Source organism: Pan paniscus, chromosome 4 (genome assembly GCF_029289425.2).
Source record: "Pan paniscus chromosome 4, NHGRI_mPanPan1-v2.0_pri, whole genome shotgun sequence".
Classification (NCBI taxonomy): domain Eukaryota; kingdom Metazoa; phylum Chordata; class Mammalia; order Primates; family Hominidae; genus Pan; species Pan paniscus.
The window spans coordinates 26569013-26590756 of record NC_073253.2 but is presented as its reverse complement, the minus strand read 5'-3'; the positions used below and the strand labels follow the sequence as shown (position 1 = coordinate 26590756).

Sequence of the window (21744 nt, the reverse complement as noted above, 5' to 3'; positions counted from 1 at the left end):
CAATTTTTTAAATCTGACATTGATTAAACACTGAGCTAATATTTAGAAATTCATTTTCATCTGATTTCTGATTCCATGTATATTAACAGTTTTCATTGATATATATAATGATATAATTTTTAGGAAAAAACATTTCTAGGAGAATAATTGCCTTTACTCTTCCAGCAAGAAAGCATTCAGAATAACGAATTACAAAGAAGAGACATAAATCGAAAAACTGAAAGTGTAAGGTTGGGGTGAGTTCATTTTTAAATACGTTTTTTCTTTGATGATGCCGGGAAACTATTATATAACTAAAATAAATGATCAGAAGTGTCTAAAATATGGATGAGCTATTCCCTGGCAAGAGTTCCCAACCATGGTGTCCTGATACACAGCTGTGGACAATGACCACTTGCCAAAGATGAAGCAAATAGTTTGACACTGGTACTTGATTTCTAGCAAAGACCAGATCTTACATGATCTCTATCATCACATCACTCTAACTTTTGAAGGGGAGAGAAAAGGTGGAGTAAGAGTTGCGATAGATAATAATCCTGGGTCTATCTATGGGACTATGAACATCTTAGGAAAAAGAACATGATGTGTGTATGTGTGTGTGGCAGGGGGAGGTCCAAACTCCCCTGCTTGCGGAGGCTTGGGGCTCACCACGCATGCTCTCTCACCTCCACGATGTCTGAGTTTGTCCGGCTCTCATGCGGCTCGTTGTACTCCGTGTACTTGAGAAGCACTTTGTCCATGTCGGTGCTGGCATACTGGAACAGCTTGTTGGTGCTGTTGAAGATGATCAGTGCAATCTCACAGTCACACAGCACGCTCAGCTCATAAGCCTTCTTCATCAACCCAAATTTCCTCTTTGTAAATGTCACCTAGAAAAAAGAAAGCAGCCAAGATTTTTAAAAAAATATTCATGCATGTGTGGTTTTTTTCTTTTCTTTTTTCTTTTCCTTCACAAAACAATGGTGTGTAGTTGTCAGAGCCCTGGGCACTAACACATTCAGAAAGAAAGCAAATAAATCTAATATTAATTTCTGCTTATCATTTGAAAATGTGTGATTTCTAGCTTGCTGCTGAATGTGAGATTCTAAATGCAAGATTTAATGTAGGGTATTTTAATGAAGGTGACCAGGGAACTGGTCATGTTTCTTTGAGCAAGTTAAGGTTTTAAAAAAAATTAATTTCAGCATGGCTAACATATTTCCCAATTAATAATTAGTTTGGAGCTTGCTTTTGACTATTTGAAGAGTGGACATGACATTAGGAACTTAGCATTTTAGATCTGTGTTCAAACAAGTCTTAAAATTGTCTAGTCTCATGTCATTTAATTGAAAACACTTGAAGGGATATGACTGTGATCTCAGACGATGTTGTATTCTGTTTTCTAGAAACCCAACAGGGCATTGGGAAGTCCGTTAGCCATCATATGCTTAGGGTTTTGGTTTCATTCTTCTGTGTATCTTTCTTCTTCTCTCAGGCCAGAAACTGTATTGTTAATGCCACCATTTTCTTCTTTTAATCTAATCTATTACCAAGACCCATAATTCCTTTCCTCAAAATATTTCTCAGGTTCACACTATTTCCCAGGCAACTCTATCACTGATGTCCTTATCACTTCAATTTTGGACAGCCTAGCAGCTTCCTGTCCTCGATGATCTCCCTGCCTGGAATCATTCCTTCCTCAATTCAACTCAAACTGCAAAGCCTCACTCTTCCTACTGTCTTTTTCCTGATGAGCTGCCTACAACAGCTCCCTCTCCCTGGCTTTGAAAACTTCCTACCTGCCAATCCTACCAAATGCAAAAATACATTTCACTCTTCCCAATTTCAACTCTCTTTTAATTGAACTTCAGCTTGTTGCTCCAGTCTGGCTACTGAAAAGGCGTGAACATTCTTTTTTTTTTTTTTTTTTTTTTTGGAGACGGAGTCTCTTATAAACCTTTATATGGTCCAGTGTTTCCCAACAGGTATTCATTCTGTAGAGTACTGTTCCTATAAAATACTCCTTAAGAAAAAAGTTCAGTGGCCTAATATGTTTGGAAAAAGAGGCACATTGGTATATGAAAGGCTATGAAACCTTTTAAACTTTGTTTAACTTGCTTTTCGAACCTATTGCTGACACATCGTTTGTTTCTTTGCATATTCATTTATTTTGAGGAGCACTTACTATCACTCTTCAGAACTAGGTTTTTGAGGCACATATTCTGGGAAAAGCTAATTTACTTAATTAAGCTATTGTTTTCAGAATGAATCATTTAAACTTTTTTCATACCTTCAAATCCAACCCACCTTGCAGAGAGGCCAGCTCATTTTATCACAGATTTGTGTGTAATTCCTAATTGCATATTCCTACCCTTCATCTTTCTCTTTGTCTCCAGACACCCAATGCATGTCCTCCAGTTCCACACCTGTCTAAACATCCTGGATTCTCAAACCCTCCAAAGTTCAACCTCATTATCTTCAGTCTAGAATCTGCAGCCCCTTTTGGAATCCCCATCTCACCATAAACTCAGTCATCCAAACTAGAAACCTCAGAGAGAACTCTGAATCCCGGCCTGCCACCTTCTCCCACTCACCACCCTCCCCCACAACTAAATAGATTTATGTTGACAAGGACTGTGGACTAGCAGACAGAAAGCCTGACCTCCCAGTCTCCTCATTCCTCCACATTTTGTTAATTATTGTTTTACTTATCACCTTTTATTTTTCCTTCATATTACAATCACATTTTATATTTTCAAATATACAAAATATACACAAAAATATACCAAATATATACAAAAATATGCAAAATATATTTTGTATATAAAATATGCAAAATAAAAAAATACAAAACTGTGTATATTTTCCTGTGCGATCTGTTTAACCTCTCTTCCACTACAGCGCATGCTCCACAAGGGCATATGCCGTTTTTATTTTGCTCACTACTTTATCCCCAGTGCTTAGACCAGTAGACATGTGTGGGCACATGGTAAAAATCCATGGTATAAAAATTGATAGGGGAAGCTACTATGTGAAATCTTCAGAAAGATACAATTGATGTATGTTATATATGTGATAAATTTTCCCATGAAATTTTTTTAACAACTCATATGCAAAATGTTTTAACAATACATATATTCCTTACTTAATAATAATTATACTATTTTATCATATTGACATTGCAGGTAGTATGGTAGAAAGCAAAGAACATAGGGTTTGTATTTAGAGAACTCTGAATTTGAATGCCGAATTTGCTAGTCATGCGAAATTCACTTAACAACTTCTTTTTTGTTTGTTTGTTTTTTGAGACAGGGTCTCCCCGTCTCCTAGGCTGGAGTGTAGCGGTACTAGTATAGCTAACTGCAGCCTCCACTTTCCAGGGTCAAACCATCCTCCCGCCTCAACCTCCGGAGTAGCTGCGACTACAGGCGTGCACCAACATGTTCTGGCTTTATCTTTGTTTTTATTTATTTTTACTAGAAACGAGGTTTCCCTATGTTACCCAGGCTGTTCTCAAACTTCTGAGCTCAAGCGATCCTCCCGCTTAAGCCTTTCAAAGTGCTAGGATTACAGGCATAAGCCACCGTGCCTCGCCTCACTTTAAATAAAGTTCTTTGAGTTTGATTTTTCACATTTGTAAAACAGAGATTTATACCTACTCTTAAGGCTGTTGTGAGGATTGTATCCAATAATGTGTGTATAGTATTGAGTATCATGCTTAGAGTAGGTGCTCAATAAATATTAGTTCCCCCAAATTTCTTAGTTGACTTAACCAAAAAAGAAGAACTAGCAAAATATACTTGTCTTGGTGACTTGAAGAGTCTACCAGTTATGGCTATTTGAGGATGTTATTATGACTGATAGAAAGATAAAGCTGTAGTGACCATCATTTGGAAAATAAGGCATTTAGATATTTACTAGCCCGTATCAACTAGTCAATATTTACTCAGTTACGTTATTTACATTTCAACTTGGATAATTCTTCTTTCTTGTAATTGTCAGTGTTTTTCACCTTCTATTTCATCTTTATTGATTGTCTTTCTAAAGTACTTCTGAAAAAATATAGCTAGTGTTTTATTTTCATATCTGATTATCATACTACTTTAGAAACTTTTATTCTGTTTTATGCAGATGAGTCATAATTGATATTAAGGATGGGCTGAAAACCATCTTTTTGGAATGAATAAAGAAACATAATCATTAATTACACAGAGCTGCACTAAATGTCTTTTAATATTTCTTTTAGATCCAATTTTGATATGAAAATGTACCTGCATATTGGCATTTTACTTAGTGAAATGGGCTACAGAATACGTTCAATACAGAAGGCACTGACCTAGACTACTTTCATATATCTAAAACCACTTTTAATCAGACTTCATGACCACAAGCTATATGTGGAATGTCTCCATACAGTATGGTTTCTGTTGTACTCAGACCTCAGAATTTTGCACGTTACAACACTCATAATCAAAGTACATTTCAGTACAGAAATATCATTAATGCCACTATTTGTGTTTACTTTTAGTGCTCCTCAATTTTTGTGTAACCAAATAGGCTGCTGGATAATGCATACTTATTTAATAATACCCGTCAAAGAAGTCAGTGCATATAGCTTCTTCTGCAATTTAAAACTGCAAACTGAAATGATGACTGTATTAAAGCACGTAAGAAAATATCTTCAAAATCTACTCTTAATTGCTCTAAATTTAATTCTGCATTATGTTCATATTCTTCATAGCATACTCAAAATGTATTTTATAATGCTTTTTCTCATTGTTCATAGTTAGATAAAATTATTTTTAAGCATTAGGCTTTCTAAAGAGATCTGGAATATAACTCTTCATTTAAAATATGCCACTCAATGACAAAGATTTCAATTCTGCGCTTTTATACTTAAATAATGCCTTGTGATGATTACATTTTTCTTAACTTGATAATAGTTTGTAATGGGGACAAGTCCATATTTCTTTTTAAATAACACGTTTGGAACCTTAGGTGAGGCAGAAAGAGGTTTTTACAGTAGTTAGGCAAAGAGTCGCTCTTTTCCAGTATTTACATAAGTCAACATGTTATCAAATTAAAGAGACAATGTGTGATATAGCATAGAAAGCAGAACTACTCTGTATGTTTTTTATTTTATGTTTTTTCTTTATATTTTTGAATCTTTAAATAGCCCCAAATGTGATGATGGTATGTTAAGTTTTATACTGGCCCTGACTTTTAAATCCTAGAATAAGGACAGATACCATACATCTTATGTTGATAATGGCTCTAGAACCTATTAGGTGCGAAGGAAAAACAGAAATTAGAAGTTGAAATTGAGAAAAGAAACATTCATTAAATACAGCACCATACAAATCAGTTACTAAAAATTTAAGAAAGTCTATTCACAAAAAATATAAAAATAATTTGGCCAAGTTTTATGGAGCATTTTCCGCATGTCAAACATTATGCTAAGCAATATTTATTGAATATTCTCTATGTCAGGCATTTGTGCTAGGTACTGTGGCTTCCATTACATAAAATAATATCTCCCTTGTTCATATCAGTTCCTTGTGGCTGGACCAAAAAAAGTCATTTAATTCCATAACGTTTAAAAGGAATTTTCTTTATTTGGAACAAAATGCATGACTTGGCCAACAGAGTTATATTTTCAGTCATACCTAATAATCTGAATTCATATTTTTATTTAGAGTTGGGTGAATTCAGTTTTTGTTTTCAGACTAACTTTTTCTCTGGACTGAGCTAGAAAAATAATAGTAGATGTAAATTCAGTCAAGATGAGTACGAAATGAAATCTACCTTACTGGTTATTTCTAATCTTGACTTGGTGAAAGCTGATTGTGGTATTACCCCCATCTCTCCTTTTCCACCTGGCCACTGGATGCACCCATCACGCTGTAAGGGTTAGTTTAAATGCCAACTTCTTTCTTTGATGCTTTCCTTGTCACATTCAGATAAAACTCATTCCTTTCTCATTGTAGTCCTCCAGCACTTTTTACAAATCTTTATTATGAGACTTACTCCAGTATTACAAAGTTGGTTGTATATGAGTTTTCCCTTCTGCCAGATTTGAATTCCCCAAAGACCATCCCTCAGGCCTCTCACAGACTCTGACCAGTGGCCACTCAATGAACCTTTGCTGAACGAATGGATTATGGAATGGAAATACTCCATTTTGAAGTCTGAATGTTTCGGTATAATTTTATGTTAGAGTAGATGCTTTTTTACTTGCCTTTTAAATAATTTAATCTCTCAAAAATAGAGATTTTGGACACATATACCTTTATTTTACTACAATGTTTAGCTTATTAGTGACACAAATCTTAAGATAAAGTAATTACACTATCTTGGAATTTATAATAAAGAAGGTAAATGATGTCTGGAGAAAGATATATATGTAAATATGCTATAGACTTCAAGAAAAATATACTTCAAAAAGTTCAGAGAAAAGTTTTTTTTCTTTTTTATCCATTGCCTGGATAAAAAAGATGAAAGATAAAAAAGTCTGAAGATAAAAATTTAATTTTACAATCACAGGATACAGAAAGAATGGGGAGGATCCATGGGTTCAGGATGACTGAGTTTGTTCAGCAAAAATGTACTTAACTTTCTGATGAGTTCAGATTTTCAAAGAATAAGCATTTGGAAAAGTGATGAAATCCTCATGCACAATTTCAGACTGGATGGTAGTAATTTAGCTGATTTAAATATGGCTGATGAACTATAATTAATGAGGCCGACTTAATTGATCAATGTTAAGTTTATCAAAAAGTCTCTAGTAAAGTGCCATAGAATTCAGTACTTTTCCCATCCCAGGAGACATTTTTGTCATTGGTTTAGATGGGTATATAGGAAGGCAGGCTTATCAGATCTGCATGCAACGTAAATCTGGGTGCTTGAGCAAACCCAGTAGGTGATAAGAGTCTATATCCATAACGCCTTCTACAGCCTTTAGAAAGCTGGGTCACAATCAAGATGAATCAAATGAAGGTAATTTTAAAGTCCACATTCATATTTTTAAAAAACAATTACAAAAGTTCAGGTTGGGGATAATTAAGGAATTTTGGGAAAGGATCTAAAGTTTTAGCATTCTATAGTGGTAATTAATTATCCTACTGATCTTTTTGTTTGTCAGAACCATCTTTGGTAGCATATTCAGTTCTGAGGGTGACATTTTAAGAAAGCACTGACAAAATTAGAGCATCTACAGGATGGTAAACAGACTGATGTAGGGTCTGAGAACAATCTGGCATGAGGAACCATTGAAAGAATCTGGAATGTATAACTCAGAAAAAATAGAATTAAAAGTGAAATGCTAAACATTTTCTAAGGTCTGAAGCATATGCCCATGCGAAGAGGCAAAATTAGTAAGCATTGTTGAAAATTAGAAAGAGATTCAAAACAAGGGAAAATCTAGTGATGAGAACTGCCTAAGAGTGGACCTAGTCCCACCAAGCAGGAAGCAGCTCATTTCTGAATATGTTCACATAAAGCTGCTTATCAAGGAAGGTGTAGAAGGGGCTCCTGAATTAAGCAGGAAGTTGGACTAGAGACCTTTAAAATATTTATTCTAATTTTTAGATGTTCTTAATCTATGCCTAAGTATCATAGGGCTTTGAGTTAAGGGCAAATGGCAATATGGTTCACCAAGCATGCACCCTACAGAATCTCCTGTGTTTTAGTTACTCAATCCCACCCATACATTATCGCCTCTAATTTCCATATTTCAAGAAATAAAATAACTTTTTTGTAGCTAGACGAGACACAAAAGACTGTAAAGAATTTGAGTAGACAACATTAAATGATGTACTGAAAATGCACAGAAAAATAATTATCCAGATTGATAAAACAGCAAATTCACATTATTAAAGAAATTTTAAAGAAACAGGATACATGCATCATGACTGGGGCAGTACAATGTAGAAAGAAAAACATAAAAATTGAAAACCAAGTCCCAGCTCTGCCTTTTATGAGCTGTGTGCCCTTGCGTAAAATTGCTTAACTTACCGGAACCCCAGTTTCCTCACCTGGAAAGTGGAGATAATAATAGGCATCATATAGAGTTTTATGAGAGGTCAAGTAAGGGATATAATACCAGTGTAAATAACTTGTTAACTGTGAAACACTTTACAAAGCAAGTAGTATCTTCTCTGATGCACCAGGCTTAGTCGCTCCTTGAAACATACTGTAAAAGACTGGTCTCCTAGGACCTGTCAGCTTGTGTTACCATTATTTACTTAGGTCTAGATTAGAGTGTCTCTCTCAGCTATATCCTAGTTTTTCTCGAGTACCTGGGCCATCTTTTGCTCATTCTTGTAACCTGACAACCAATAATAATACTTGGCTAAATAAATGTTGATAGAATGAATAGATATATGGACAGAGGAATTATAGTGTTTTTTGTAATCCAAAATGAACAGCTGAAAATAAATTTCTATGGATGCTCAGACTATGTTAACAAGAAGTTTGCTACCGAGAGAGGGAAATTTCACATACTTGTTTTATTTATTTTTTTGTCATTTTAACTTACAGTAAAAACTTACATTTGGTAAAATTAATCAGGAGAAAAAACTGGACTTGGTCAAATTCTGTGTGTGGGTTGGTTGGTGCAAGTGAAGCATATCAGATTTCTTATATTATTTTTTAGATAACAGTGTTGCTTATTTGATAATTTTTTCTAAGAAGTTCAACGATTTTATAATAAATTATCTCCCTACATTCGACAGTATCTCTTTGAACTTATTCTTTAGCACAGTTTATCATCCCTATTTTTCAGATGAATACCGTAAACAAAGACATGAATAGCCTTATCCAAGGTCCCCAAACTTGTTCCTGGATGGACTAGAAAACCAACCCTCTTCACACAAAGTGCATCTTTCTTTCTGTTAGTTAGTGTTCCTTCCCTCTTTTAGGTAACTATGGATTTTAGGGGCTGAAGTTCAGCTCAATATGGACCCAGTCAACTGTTTATTGAGCAGTATGCAGGCACTGTCATTTGTAATGTTACATTAAGAACCATCAGAAATTCTGATAAGTGCAAGCACAGTAATGCATAACATTTTAATTAACGTAAGGACTGCTTTCTAGGTTAAAGTCAAAAAATAATACTAAGAACACTAAATTGAGAGCAAGTTGGTTTCTAGGTTCTGACAGTAAATCAAAGCTACTTTTGTATAGACTCTGCAGCCAACTCTGCCCTCAGACGCTCCGGCCATTCCCACTACAGCCGCTGAGAACCACATGCATGCACTAGTGGGCACAAACTAGTTCTATATTTATGGATGTTTATTTTAATTTCAGAAAATGGGAAGAATTTTGGTTGGTAGTAAATACAGGTCTGCTTACAGCTAGAATAAAAAAAGGTGGCCCTCTGATTTACACAGGCAATGTAAATAACAAGTTCTAAAAACAGAGAAGGAGTCCTGTATCATTTCCTACAGGGTAGGGAAATTAGTTTGACTACTGTGAAATGGAAAGGGCATTTCATAATCTTTCTCCACTCCACACGCCTGCCCCCTCCCTCACCCTCCCAGGCCCAGCCCCATTCATAAAGTCACCTCAGAAGAACTTTCCTGCCATTTTAACTGTGGTTGTTCTTGCACCTTGCAGGAAAGAATTCTGAAAGAAAAGGACCTTTAGAAACAGCAGCTACTCACATCTATAATAATAATTGAGGCCCAACTGCAAATTGCCTCAGACATATCACTAAGGGAAGCAACAAAAATCTGATGGGCCCCAAATACTTCTTTCCACCAAACACAATATTTTTAGCCTAATCTTAATTGAACCTTACAGTGCTCAATGAATGGATAATTTTTTATTTTTTTATTTTCACCATTCTTTAACTCATAAATAGTAGTTTCTTTGTTTTAGGATGTGTTTGGGATTCGTATACCCAGCTAATTCTATTTTCAAAGGTTTGAGGTTTGATCATTTTTTTTCCCTCCAAATAAGAGTCATGATAAATATAACCCTCATTATGTGAAAATATTTCAGGTCGGCTACTCCGCCTCATTCCCCCACCTAGATAATCTCTCAGTTTCCTCCCAGTTGAGGAAACAGAATGACTAATGAGTGACAGATGGACAGTTCACAGATACAATACACTCTGTAATCCAGGAGCCACAGGTCTTCCTATGTGTTTAAAGGGTTAGGGCTGGAGTCAAGAGTCTGCAACGACAATCTTTAATTGGGAAAAAGGGAAATGCCCTCCTAAATGCTCTTTCTCCACCTCCCTTGTTCCTGACAGTAAGTAATGGCACAAATGTTCTAAAGTATTCTTCTTCAGTTTTATTTTGTTTAATTCAGTCTGTCATTAGAAAGGCTTGCGAGCTTCAGGCCCGATGATTACTCTCGGTGGGAGGAAGCAGTGCCTCTGCAGACTTGTGTTCTAGACAAGCGTTCCTTTATACAATGACGGGGCCTGCCATCGTAAATGAAAGGCTCTTTAAAGAGCAGCGAGGGACTCTTTTAAGCAGACTGCTACCACGTGCTTGTAACCCTCCAGCATAACTTGCGAGGATGAGACAGCAGTGTGTTCTGCTGCAAAGGGGACTATTGTCCTCGTTAGCCTCAAGCAAATTGAGCCTCCGTTTCGCTGAAATATAGTAGTATTTCCAAAGGATTTTCAAGCAGTAGTTCCTAAAATTCTGAACATGATAAAAGGATTAAAATAAGGGGCTTAGAGTGTGGAATTTAGAACTCTACCAACCCCTCACCCTAAGTCAACATCCCAAATCCCAAAATAAAACTCCAAATCTTATGCATTGGAGGGAAAATAATAAATCACAGTTAGATCTAAATTAAATAATCGAATGCACATTAATGAAACCAGTGTTTATTAACAAACTCATAAAAGTTTGAGTTTTAAAATTTGTGACAGCTGAATTCTGATGCATTTGTCTGCATGAGGAAAAGGAAGAAGGATGACCGAAAATTGTTAACTTGATCAGGATATAAGAGATTTTACTGTGGCCCATTTTAAGGCCTAGGAATGTTTTGCCTTTTGAAAAGAGAAGACTAACACAGCAGGCTTCACATTTTTTATATGGGCTGCTCAAGTCTGCCTGGTTTGTTAAAGGGCTAATTTTCATTCTAAATCCAATCTGTAGATGCAGTCATAAAATAAATACCTTTGTTTCTCTGTATCTCATCTACATAAGAGATATAATTTGAATCTGAGAAGAATCAAATAAACCAGATTAATATTTTGGGGGCAAAAACATGTTTACTAGTTCAACAAAGCCAAATGTACCTAAGGGAAAGGTCAAAGGATACTTCATTCCCTGCTGAGCAAATGCTCAGGAAGCACATTTGTCTACATTTTCCTGTCATAACAGGAAGAGTGTAACTTCTTCCTTTCCACAATAGCTTAGGTTTTACCTCCTAACTCCAATATTTTCTCCCCCAGGGCCTTCCAAATCAATCCTTGCAAGACAGAAGGCTGTCTCCGTTATAGTTTCCAAACAGTTACATTTGTTGAAATGTTAAATGTTAGTGATTTCTTTAGTTAAACTGTTCCAATTTAAAATTAAAAGTCAAATTTCCAAACATTTAGACTGGTTCTCTAATTCTTATTAATGGTCCAACATATTTCAAAAGAAACACAAATACACATTACATATTATGAATTTTTAATTTTTTTCCTTAATGATGTCATTTACTTAATTTTTTTAAATTTTTGCCAAAGCCATTATCCTCAGAAAAAATAAGTTTCCAAACTACCTTCAACAAGAATACATTGGGATGCAAACTTTAAAAATACCCTAATAATTTTTGAAGTAGTTTCATTTTGAACTAAATGTTAAAGAAGTGCAGACTGCAGAGGACATGGCTTTTGAAACAATTAGCATCATGTCTTTTAATCTACAATTTGGAAGAAACTTCTCGGTGTATGTGGTCTATTTATAATGTTAATATTTTTAGTGTTGGTTTCTCAGTAATACAATGTCACACAGTTTGTGCATTTGCAAAGCTAAAGGTGACTTGTAGCAGACAGAGTGGTGTGTGCATGCATTCCCAGAGGTGAAAGGGGCCATTCAGTATCAACTTTCTTCACAAAATGAGATACAATAAATAAAAGCATCAGATTCTTTTTAAATTACAGTTTTAAGTAGAAATTATATGAGATATACAAATTAGAACTGGAAACAATAAAAACCCTTGAGGCCCTCAAGTTCAAAGAAGAGTGACAGAATTCTAGAAGTGACAATTATTCTTTTCCTTATGAAAATGTTGGCTTCTCTCAGATTTCCTACCAAAGGAAAGTGAATGAATGAGATTGACGGGAGTTGGAGCAATATCTTTCTGGCAGTAAAGGAGTAGATCTAGCTGACATAAATATAAAATATCATGCACCGAACAGGATAAATAGTAATATGTGTGGCACACTGTTGCTGTGATCCTACTACATGGTGGGGAGATTATTTGTAAATTGTTTTCAAATTGCTAAGGGATAAAATGGAAATGAATGGCCTGAGGCCACAGCTGTTAAACATACATCTGAGCATTCTGCCTACTGCTTTTTTTTTTTTTTTTTTTTAATTTAGAAACTCTTACAAGTATTATTTAGGTCATTTTCCCTTCTGGTTTTCTTTTTCAACTCTTCAATCACCAGCAATTCCAAATCTTTGAATAAAAACTTTTCCCTTGGTAATTTTAAGATTAATAAAAGAATGATTTAACTTATATGCATGAGCTTTTAAGAAGGCATCCCCAATATGCGGCAATAGACCCTATAATTCAATTCTGATGGGTATGATGTCCTAAAATATTACTATGACACACCCTTATTTTATTTATATGAAATAAGTTTAGTATAATTTTTAATACAAGTGTTGGGGAGGCAGGCAGCTGTTAAGAAATGATACTAAGAAAAAACAATCATCATCATCATTATTATGAGGTATTCGCAGGCTTATTTTGGATTAAAAGATAGGAAAATCAATAATTTTTCACTGATTGAGCTTTTTTTCACTAGGTCTGAAAGAGATTCCAGATACTTCTTGATTAACAAGTATAATTCTTCTATAGTATTTAAAGAAGAACTCACAAGTCTGGAAATTCTGTTTGTGGAGGTGGCCAAAAAAAGTGCATTTAGCAGTGGAGACTGCATCTTCCATCTATTCTCCAACTTATGGTTTGGAATTCACCGAAAAATTATTTTTTTGAAGCAATTAATTTGTATTTCTCAATTATCCAGTTACTCACATTTAAAGAGTGAATGTATCTCTCTTTCAACAAATTTTCTATTAGGTTATTAAGATGTAACTCCCAAATTTAGAACTGTAATTAACTTGATGAAAACCAGGAAAAAGTAAGGAGTAAAATTTTTTCTTTTTAAAGAGTCACTTGAGGGAATCTATACATCTCTTTTTATTTTTCAGTTTAGTGTCGAATAGACCAGATTTAGTTTGAAAACACATCAGTATGTAGAAACTGTCAGTAGCTGCATCTACACTGAACACATTTTTCCAGCTTTTTTCCTAGTTCATCTTATATAATTTATAATTCATATGAAGAGACTGAGATGGGGACATAAGAAGAGGGAAAGTTAGAAAATGTAACAGCTATGAACTCTGAATTCTTTTAGTCATAAGGGGATTCTCCTGTTCTATTAACAGGAGAATGTTGCTAATTGTCTTTAATTTGTGCTCCAGTTATTGCACTGATAATTACATGAAGTTTTGTTTGCTGGCAAAAACTATTAGTGTGCCAGAATCTGATGAAAGAAAAGAAAACTTAAGGCATTTAAATATATTTCTTCCTTAACTTACTATTTTAAGCCCTAACTGTGTTATCTGACAAATATTTAAATGTCTTTTTATAACAAGTTGCACAAATAAATTTGGGCTTACCTCTCCTATCCTTTCAAAGTAGGAAAGCTGAAATTTTCAAATACAAACATACAAGTAAATAGGTTTAGGCTAAGCATGCCTAATTTTTATATATCTTTCCTCCTAATATAACAGATTTCTAAATATATTGTTTGTAGAAAGAGTCATATAAGGACAATATTCATTTAAAAACTGTTAAAGGACCCAAAATTACAGCTAAATAAGACAAATGCATTCAAGTGTTCTATCCCACCAAAGGATGACTACAGTTAATATATCTTACAGTTTGAAATAGCTAGAAGGAGGATATTGGAGGTTTCCAAGACAAAGAAATGATAAATGTTTGAGATGATGGATATGCTAACTACCCTGATTTGATCACTATACATTATACATATTAAAACATCACTGTGCACCCTATGAATATGTACAATTATTTGTTAATTTAAAAAATTTTAAAGACAAAAGAAATGAAACAAGCACCCCCAAAACCATCTGTTCATAAAAACCAGTTTGTTGTTGAACTTTTTAAACCTTTGCATATATATGTTACTGTAAAATACAATAAAAGTGTCACAGAAAAAAATCTGTTTCAGGAGCATGATTAAAAATTGGTACCATGTGAAAGAGGGTAAGACTGCCTAACTGATGGAGGTATTTCAAGGGTAAAAAAAAAATGCCGACGGAGAGACTGAAACTGTAGTGTTAGCATAAGCTGGAAGCTGGTAGTGATAAAAATGGTGAGGAGTAGTTAAAAATAATTTGGTCAGTAACATATATTTGAAAACAGGTCCCACAAGCATAACATTTAGGAAACGACTTCTCCCCATCCTTGTCATAAATCCTCTGCAAACGTCCTGTGTGATCTTTCCTTCCTGTCCACAAACTATCCTCTCTGCATCAGCTCACTCCTGCTCTGGTATCATTCTCTAGCCCCTTGTTGGCTTCTGAAGGCTCCTTTGTGCTCCTGCTCTACCTGTTCCACTTTTCCATCCATCTCCTCAATACCCTTTTAAGATAAAACCCTCATGAAATGAAGGTTTAGGTAACATTCTTTATTGTGCTACACAGTACAAGAGTTGTTTTGATAGAAATCACATTAACTATAATAGCTAATGGTTCAAAGAGCCTGAGTCTTAATAGGAATAGCTAATAGGTAAATTTATTGAGCACTTATTATGTGGTGGGTGCTTTACATTTATTGCTTCATTTAATTGTCTTAAAGACCTAATGAGAAAGGTACTAACTTTTTTTCATCCTCACTCTAGTGATGAGGGTACTGCTGAAGCTCAGAGGGTCTAAGTAACTTGCTAGAGGGTCATATAGCTAGTAAGTGGCAGAACTGGGACAAGAACGAAGTTTGTGTGTCTCTAAAAACTATGCCTCTTAGCCATTTGATTATACTGGATGCAGTATAATATAATTGGGAAAAGTAATGACACAAAACCATGCTCTTAGTTATTATATTACACTAGATGCATCATGACATAATTTTAAAAAGCATAATTTGTTTCGTGTTGAATATGAGAGATCCGGGCTCAGATCTTGGTCACTTCCCAATTTTAACTGTACAATCTTGAGCCAGTTATTTAGAACTTAACAGGACCTTCAAAGCTTTGCAATATCTGGGTCCTGTCTAACATCCAATCTTTTCTCTCATTTCTCTACAGTCATACACCAGGCTTAAGTCCCACTGATCTTCCTTCAGCTCCTCAGTCAAGCTCTTTCCTCTCTTAAGGAACTTCGCAAATACTGCTTCTGGAATGCTGTCACCTGCCTAACTCTGAATCATCTTTTAGCTCATCTTTTAGCACTTCCTCAGGCCTTTCTCCAACCCTGATGTAAATAAAGTACCTCCTATTATTCTTTCATAGCACATATAAGTGAAATTTTTGTTATATATTTTTATATTTCATGTCTGTGTAACTCAATCAGGGGTCCATAAACTGTAGCCTACAAGTGAAATCCAAACGCCCTGTTTTTGTCAGTAAAGCTTTATTGGAGCACAGCCACACAGGTTCATTTACATACTGCATACGGCTTTCAGACTACTAGGGCAGAGCTGAGTAGTTGAGACAAAAACTATATGGCTCACAAGGCTAAAAATATTTGCTATGTGGTCCTTTACAGGAAAGCTCGCTGAACCCCTAAAGCAGAGGATAAGCTGGATGAGATTCTTGTTCACCACTGAATACTTAGTGTTAGGTACACTGCAGTCTAGTAATATTTGTTGATTTCACAGATAAATGAATTATTCAGCCATAAAATGGGACTTATTAATAAAAATTGATTGTAATTATATATATATATAGTTCTTGGCACATAATTGGTAACTACTTTTATTAGGTTGTCTGAAAATTTCTGCAAGATAAATTAACAATTCATAATGTTATTTTTACATACTTGCTTAAGAAATCCATGTTGTCTAAGCTTGAAACTAAGAAAGAAATAGTTTTTGTAAACTTGGAAATGCCAAAAAAATTTTTTAAATAAAAAAGCTGTCAATTTTTATTCTCACCTAAACTATTTTACGTATTGATGTTTCTGAATTTGAGCTGTCAATTTTTATTCTCACCTAAACTATTTTATGTATTGATGTTTCTGAATTTGAGCTGTTCCCTGCTTCCATTATGAAAGACAGCTAAAGTAAAGGTAAAATTCAATTTAAACAGCCATTCTATTTCACAACAGTTTTATTTCTTAATGATATACAACTTATCACATCAGTGCTGTAATATTTCATTTCACACTTGAAGTCAGTATTTCTTTTTCTGGAAAAAACATAACTTGTTCTGTGTATAGCTAAATAAACAAGTGCAATGGCAGAGCAGTCTTTGACAACTTTTAAGAAAAGATGACAGTGAGCCATTGCGTGAGGTTCTACTGGACAGTCTACAGTGGGGCAGCTTCAAAGAGGGCAAAGCATTTTTCTTTGCAACATGTGAATACACAGTTGAAAGAAAGCCCAGGTTACGGGTGCCTCTACACGGTATGATACGCTGTTTCAGATTTGCTGGTTTTGTTTATTAGAAGTGACCTACATAATTTAGGCTCTTTCCCAAATGACTCTTACAACTGCTCTCATAGTAGGTGAGAGGTGCACAAGACAAGCATTTATATGTAAGATGTTTGAAATTGTCAATAGCCTCTAAAATAATCACTGAAATATATATTAAAACATGGTGGATTTCAATTTTACTAATTCTGTTTAAAAGTATTGAACTTACAGGACTACTGTATCTAAAGACTGGAGAAAAGAATAAATATACCCTAAATTCTAAAGAATAAAATCAAGAAATCTGTCTTCAGAATTTAAAAAAATGATAAGTCAAACTAAGCTGAATTTAAATAAGTTTTCTTCTTCTAAAGTTATTATGACTTCTAACCTGGATGAGGGTAACAGCCACTGTAGCTGCAACTATATATAAATAAAGAAAAGATATTCAATTATTAGCTCAAAAGTGCGACATTAAGATTCTTTGTTTGTTTGTTGTTTTTTTGAGACAGGGTCTCACTCTGTTGCCCAGGTTGAAGTGTAGTAGTAACATGATCATGGCTCACTGCAGTTTTGACATCTCGGGTCCTAGTGGTCCCCAGGTGGTTGGGAACACAGGTGCATGCCACTACCACACCCAGTTAATTTTTTTTTAACTTTTTAAAATAAGAGATTGCATCTCCTTATGTTGCGCAGGCTGGTCTTGAACTCCTGGGCTCCAGTGATCTGCATCTCAAAGTGTTGGGATTACAAGCATGAACTACCACTCCCGGCTTTAAAATTCTTGTATCCCTAGAAATCCTGTCATTTGTTACAACATGAGTGAAACTAACTGGAGGACATTATGTTAAGTGAAATAAGCCAGGCACAGAAGGACACATTTTGCATGTTCTCACTCGTGTGGGAGCTAAACTTTTTTTTAAAAAAATTGAACTCACTGAGATAGAGAGTAGACTGATGGTTACTATAGGCTGGGAAGGGTAGCTGGGCATGGAGTGGGGAGGGGATAAAGTGGGGATGTTTAATGGATACAAAAATAGGTAAAATGAATAAGATCTAGAATTTGGTAGTACATAGGGTGACTACAGTTAACAAGAATTTATCATATATTTGAAAGTAATTAAAAGAGTAGAATTGGAATGTTCCTAATACAAAGAAATGATAAATGCTTGAGGTAGGTATACCTCAATTACCCTGATTTTGATCACTGCACATTGTATACCTGTATCAAAACATCACATGTATTCCATATTATATACAACTATTATGTACCCATAATAATTAAAAATAGAAATTAAAAAATCTTGTATCCCTGTTTTTTCTAATAAAGCATAATAAAAGCTCATGAATTCAACCTGCAAAAATTTTCTTCTAACTTTGCAAGCAAAAGAAGATATAATGAATATCATAAACCTAAAAATTATCTGGTATTGGTAATAAAGTGCAAATGCTAATTCATATGTTTTTGACTATACTCAAAGTAGGTTCTGGTCCAAATAACAAGGTCCAAACAGTGTTACATGACATTCAATATTTCAGTCTTAATTTCAATTTCAAGCTATAGGCCAATTAAAAAATAGCGGTTTTCTATTGACACAATGATTGCTCTTTGGCTTGATCCACAGCAAGAAACGATGTGCATGAAAACACTAAAGGAATCCACCATAAATCTTAGTATTATTCACCCTCTAGCTAAACATGCAGCCAAAAATAGTTCAAGTTGTGTGTACCTGAAAATATATAATAATTTAGAGGAGTATAAACTTGAAAACCTAAAAGTTTCTCTACTTGTTAATGGCATACTGACTTTGATGCAAGAAATAATTAATTCCTATTCATTATAGTTTACACATGAAACATTACATTTAAAAAAATGAATCAATCAGTTCTAGTCCTATTTGTATGTCCAAGAAGACAAAACAGGACAATAGAGGACATGAGTGTCTACATTTGTGGGGAAATTACAGTCTGGTGGTTGTCCCCAGGGCTACTGTGTAGCCTTCTTCAGTGTAACCGAAAAGTAGGCAAAACACTCCTCTCTTCCACAGTCCAGAAACGTCTTCTCTGCAGGTTCCATGATCCATATGAGATGGTTGGGACCCAGCAGTACTATAATTTCTCCCAGGACCATTATTTGATATTTAACGTTATACAAACTACCCAACTGTCCTTACATAGCCTAACTAAATCCACTCTCCCCTAGTGTGAAGAAAAATAGAGTCAAATTGCAGGCATTCATGATATACAAGTCTTTAATGCCGAATTGAGCATTTGAATGTGTAAAGTCTTCACAACAGATTAATTGTATCACACAGACATTATCATTGGCATTCTAGAAAAAAATTGTAACACCATCTGCCTCTATGTTTATCAAATTCAGATTTAAAATGGTATGAATTAACCGATAGTCCTTGCCTATATGTTTTAAGTTATTAATATCTTGTGTGGGTGTTTTCTTTGTTGTTGTTGTCAGCACAATGTTAAAATGTTTGGATGTGTTTCAAAATCTCATTTACTATGAATAAAATGAAAGCCATTTTCATACAGGATATTTATCCTATATTATAAACCTTTAAGTGAATGACCACAAAAGGTCTAGTTCCCATGAATATAAGAATATCTTTGTTTGATGATGCGTGCAATGTAGCAATGTTATGCTGATTAACTCTTAATTATCAAGCTATTCATGTCACACAACTACACTTCCCATTTCAAATTCGTGTTGAAGTAAAAAGTGAATAATCACAAATGTGTAAACTATGATTCTGACAGATAAAGTGATTTTTTTCTCCTTTATATATAAGAGACTATCAGCACTTTAACTGGCCACATTTAATTAACCCAAACTTCTCTTAATAGATATTTACAGATTCAAGATATTTTCTGTACCCTTAACATATGTGGAGAAAATATAATTAATAAATAATGATACAAAAAAAGTTTACTCCACTCACCTGTCTGTTACGTTCATCCATAATCCTCGTAATCTGAATCTTTTTTCTCCCCATAGTCCCCGTTTTTCTTCTCTCTCTCGTCCCTGAAATTATGTATTTTTTCCTTCCTTTTCTTTCTCTTTCCTGTTTCCTCCAAACAAATCTCCTTCTTCAGCACTTGCACAGCTCAGTTCCCAAATTCCTGCATTCGTTCCTGCTGAACAAAAAAGAAAAATTAAATACCACTCTAACAGCAAGTCAGTTTCATAAGAACTATCATATTCTAATTTTATCAAGGAAATAAACTACATGGAGCTAAAGCAATAAAATGAATAAAAATAACTTTTTTGTTAAAAGTATATGGTATATCACAGACAGGAGCAGATCAAGTAGGAATGTTTTATTTTTTAACAATTAAAATGATCTCATAAGTAATTTAAAAAGTCATTTAAATGATGCAAACTATGCTTTTTTAAAGACTAACACTTGAAATGTATTTTTTTTTGTAAAAAGTTTCCTAATCTTTTTAATGAAATTAGGTGACAATTTCACCCCTCTGTTATGAAAAATTACCTAAATCAGAGAGTTAATGAACCTTTATGTACCTGTGTATGCTAAGTAGGGCAGCTAATTCATTTCTGAAGGGAAAACAATCTCCTGTTTTGACAGCAGAGGTGATAACGTCCCTCGTTATGCAAATAGGATGGACGATTATGAAAGTGCTATTTGATATATGTAAATGTCAACTAATTTAAATCTAAATCCTTTAATCTTACTTTAAAAAAATGATTGCTGTGAGAACACCGTAAAAATAATATGGAATATTTAATCTTAGATTACAAGCATCTATCAGCAGTGAGATCTTTTCTTTTTGAAAGCCCTTAAACTACATCTTAGATAACAAGAATCAAAAAAGATAAGCATTGACACAAAATAAATGGTGCAAAATTAAGATTATTCTTCAATTTATAACCATATTTTTTATAACAAGCCATCCTTCCTTTAAATTTAAATATTTAGAAACAGACATATCATGTCTTTGTGGAGTAAGATACAAAATTGCAGAAGCTTCACATTACATACTGGAGATCTCTGGGTCAGGAATTAAAATTAGAGAAATGATCATCAATAACATGAGATAAGCCCAAGAAACCCAGAATATTAAAAGTACATACTTTACTTGGTTTTAAATTACATCTGAAAATATTTGAACACAACGGAAGTTAACTGCTCTGAAATGTGAAAGTTAACAAGAAAGCATTCCACAATGGGTTTTTCAAGCAACAGCTCCAATTATTCTACTTCGTTTTAGGTCAATGAATGCAACAACTTTACACACTGCTCAGAATTTCCCTGTTTATTTTAGCTGGTGTCTGACAACGGACCTGATAAATTCCCACATGTATTATGTAATGCTAAGCCAATGTCCTGGCTATTTAATAGATTGTTTGGCTCCAATTCAAAGTTCTTGGAACAGGAAGGCTGTTACACATTCGGTCTGACCATTAGCTGTCTTCTGATTTCTTTAATTTAATTTCTAAATTCTTTATCACCTTGGGTATTTTTTTTTTTAGTTTTTGGTGATTATTTAATTGCAGAAGCTATTATGATATAATTAGTTCTGGTGGATTAAGTGCTGCTTAAATACTAAGACTATCCATTCTCTTTTGCCCCACGCCTCTCTACTAAACTGCAGCTCAGTTCTGCCTCTCATAATATGTATGTTGAGTAACATTATGACCACACAGTGCTCATCAAAAACTATTGCTCCAGCTGTAATTTTAAATGTTGGAGGTGGTTCAAAATTTTAAAGAGTTATAGAAATAACCCACATTTGACAAATACATATAAAAATAGTTATAACATATTGAAATCACATTAAAATATGAAAAACCCACAAAGCATAATTGCATCATATATTTGATGTTGCTAGACACTGTCCATCTATTTTTAGAAAACGTCTTAAATGTAACTCAATGGGGCAACTTTCCTGTGT

General features: G+C 34.4%; 1 protein-coding gene across 29 annotated transcripts in view; it reads right to left on the bottom strand.

The window, feature by feature from the left end:
* The window catches only part of MEF2C (myocyte enhancer factor 2C), a 170480-nt gene that overhangs the window by 84949 nt on the left and 63787 nt on the right, over nucleotides 1–21744 (bottom strand). For 15 of the 29 annotated variants that reach the window (XM_055112222.1, XM_034959812.3, XM_055112213.1 and 12 more), the window contains 2 exons: nucleotides 19770–19965; nucleotides 666–869 (listed from right to left, as the gene is read on the bottom strand). In XM_055112222.1, coding sequence (XP_054968197.1) covers nucleotides 666–869; nucleotides 19770–19823 — 258 coding nt within the window. In that variant the 5' untranslated portion in view covers nucleotides 19824–19965. The remainder of the gene's footprint in view (nucleotides 1–665; nucleotides 870–19769; nucleotides 19966–21744) is intronic. The other 14 variants (XM_034959815.3, XM_057302262.1, XM_055112218.1 and 11 more) reach the window with 1 other exon arrangement.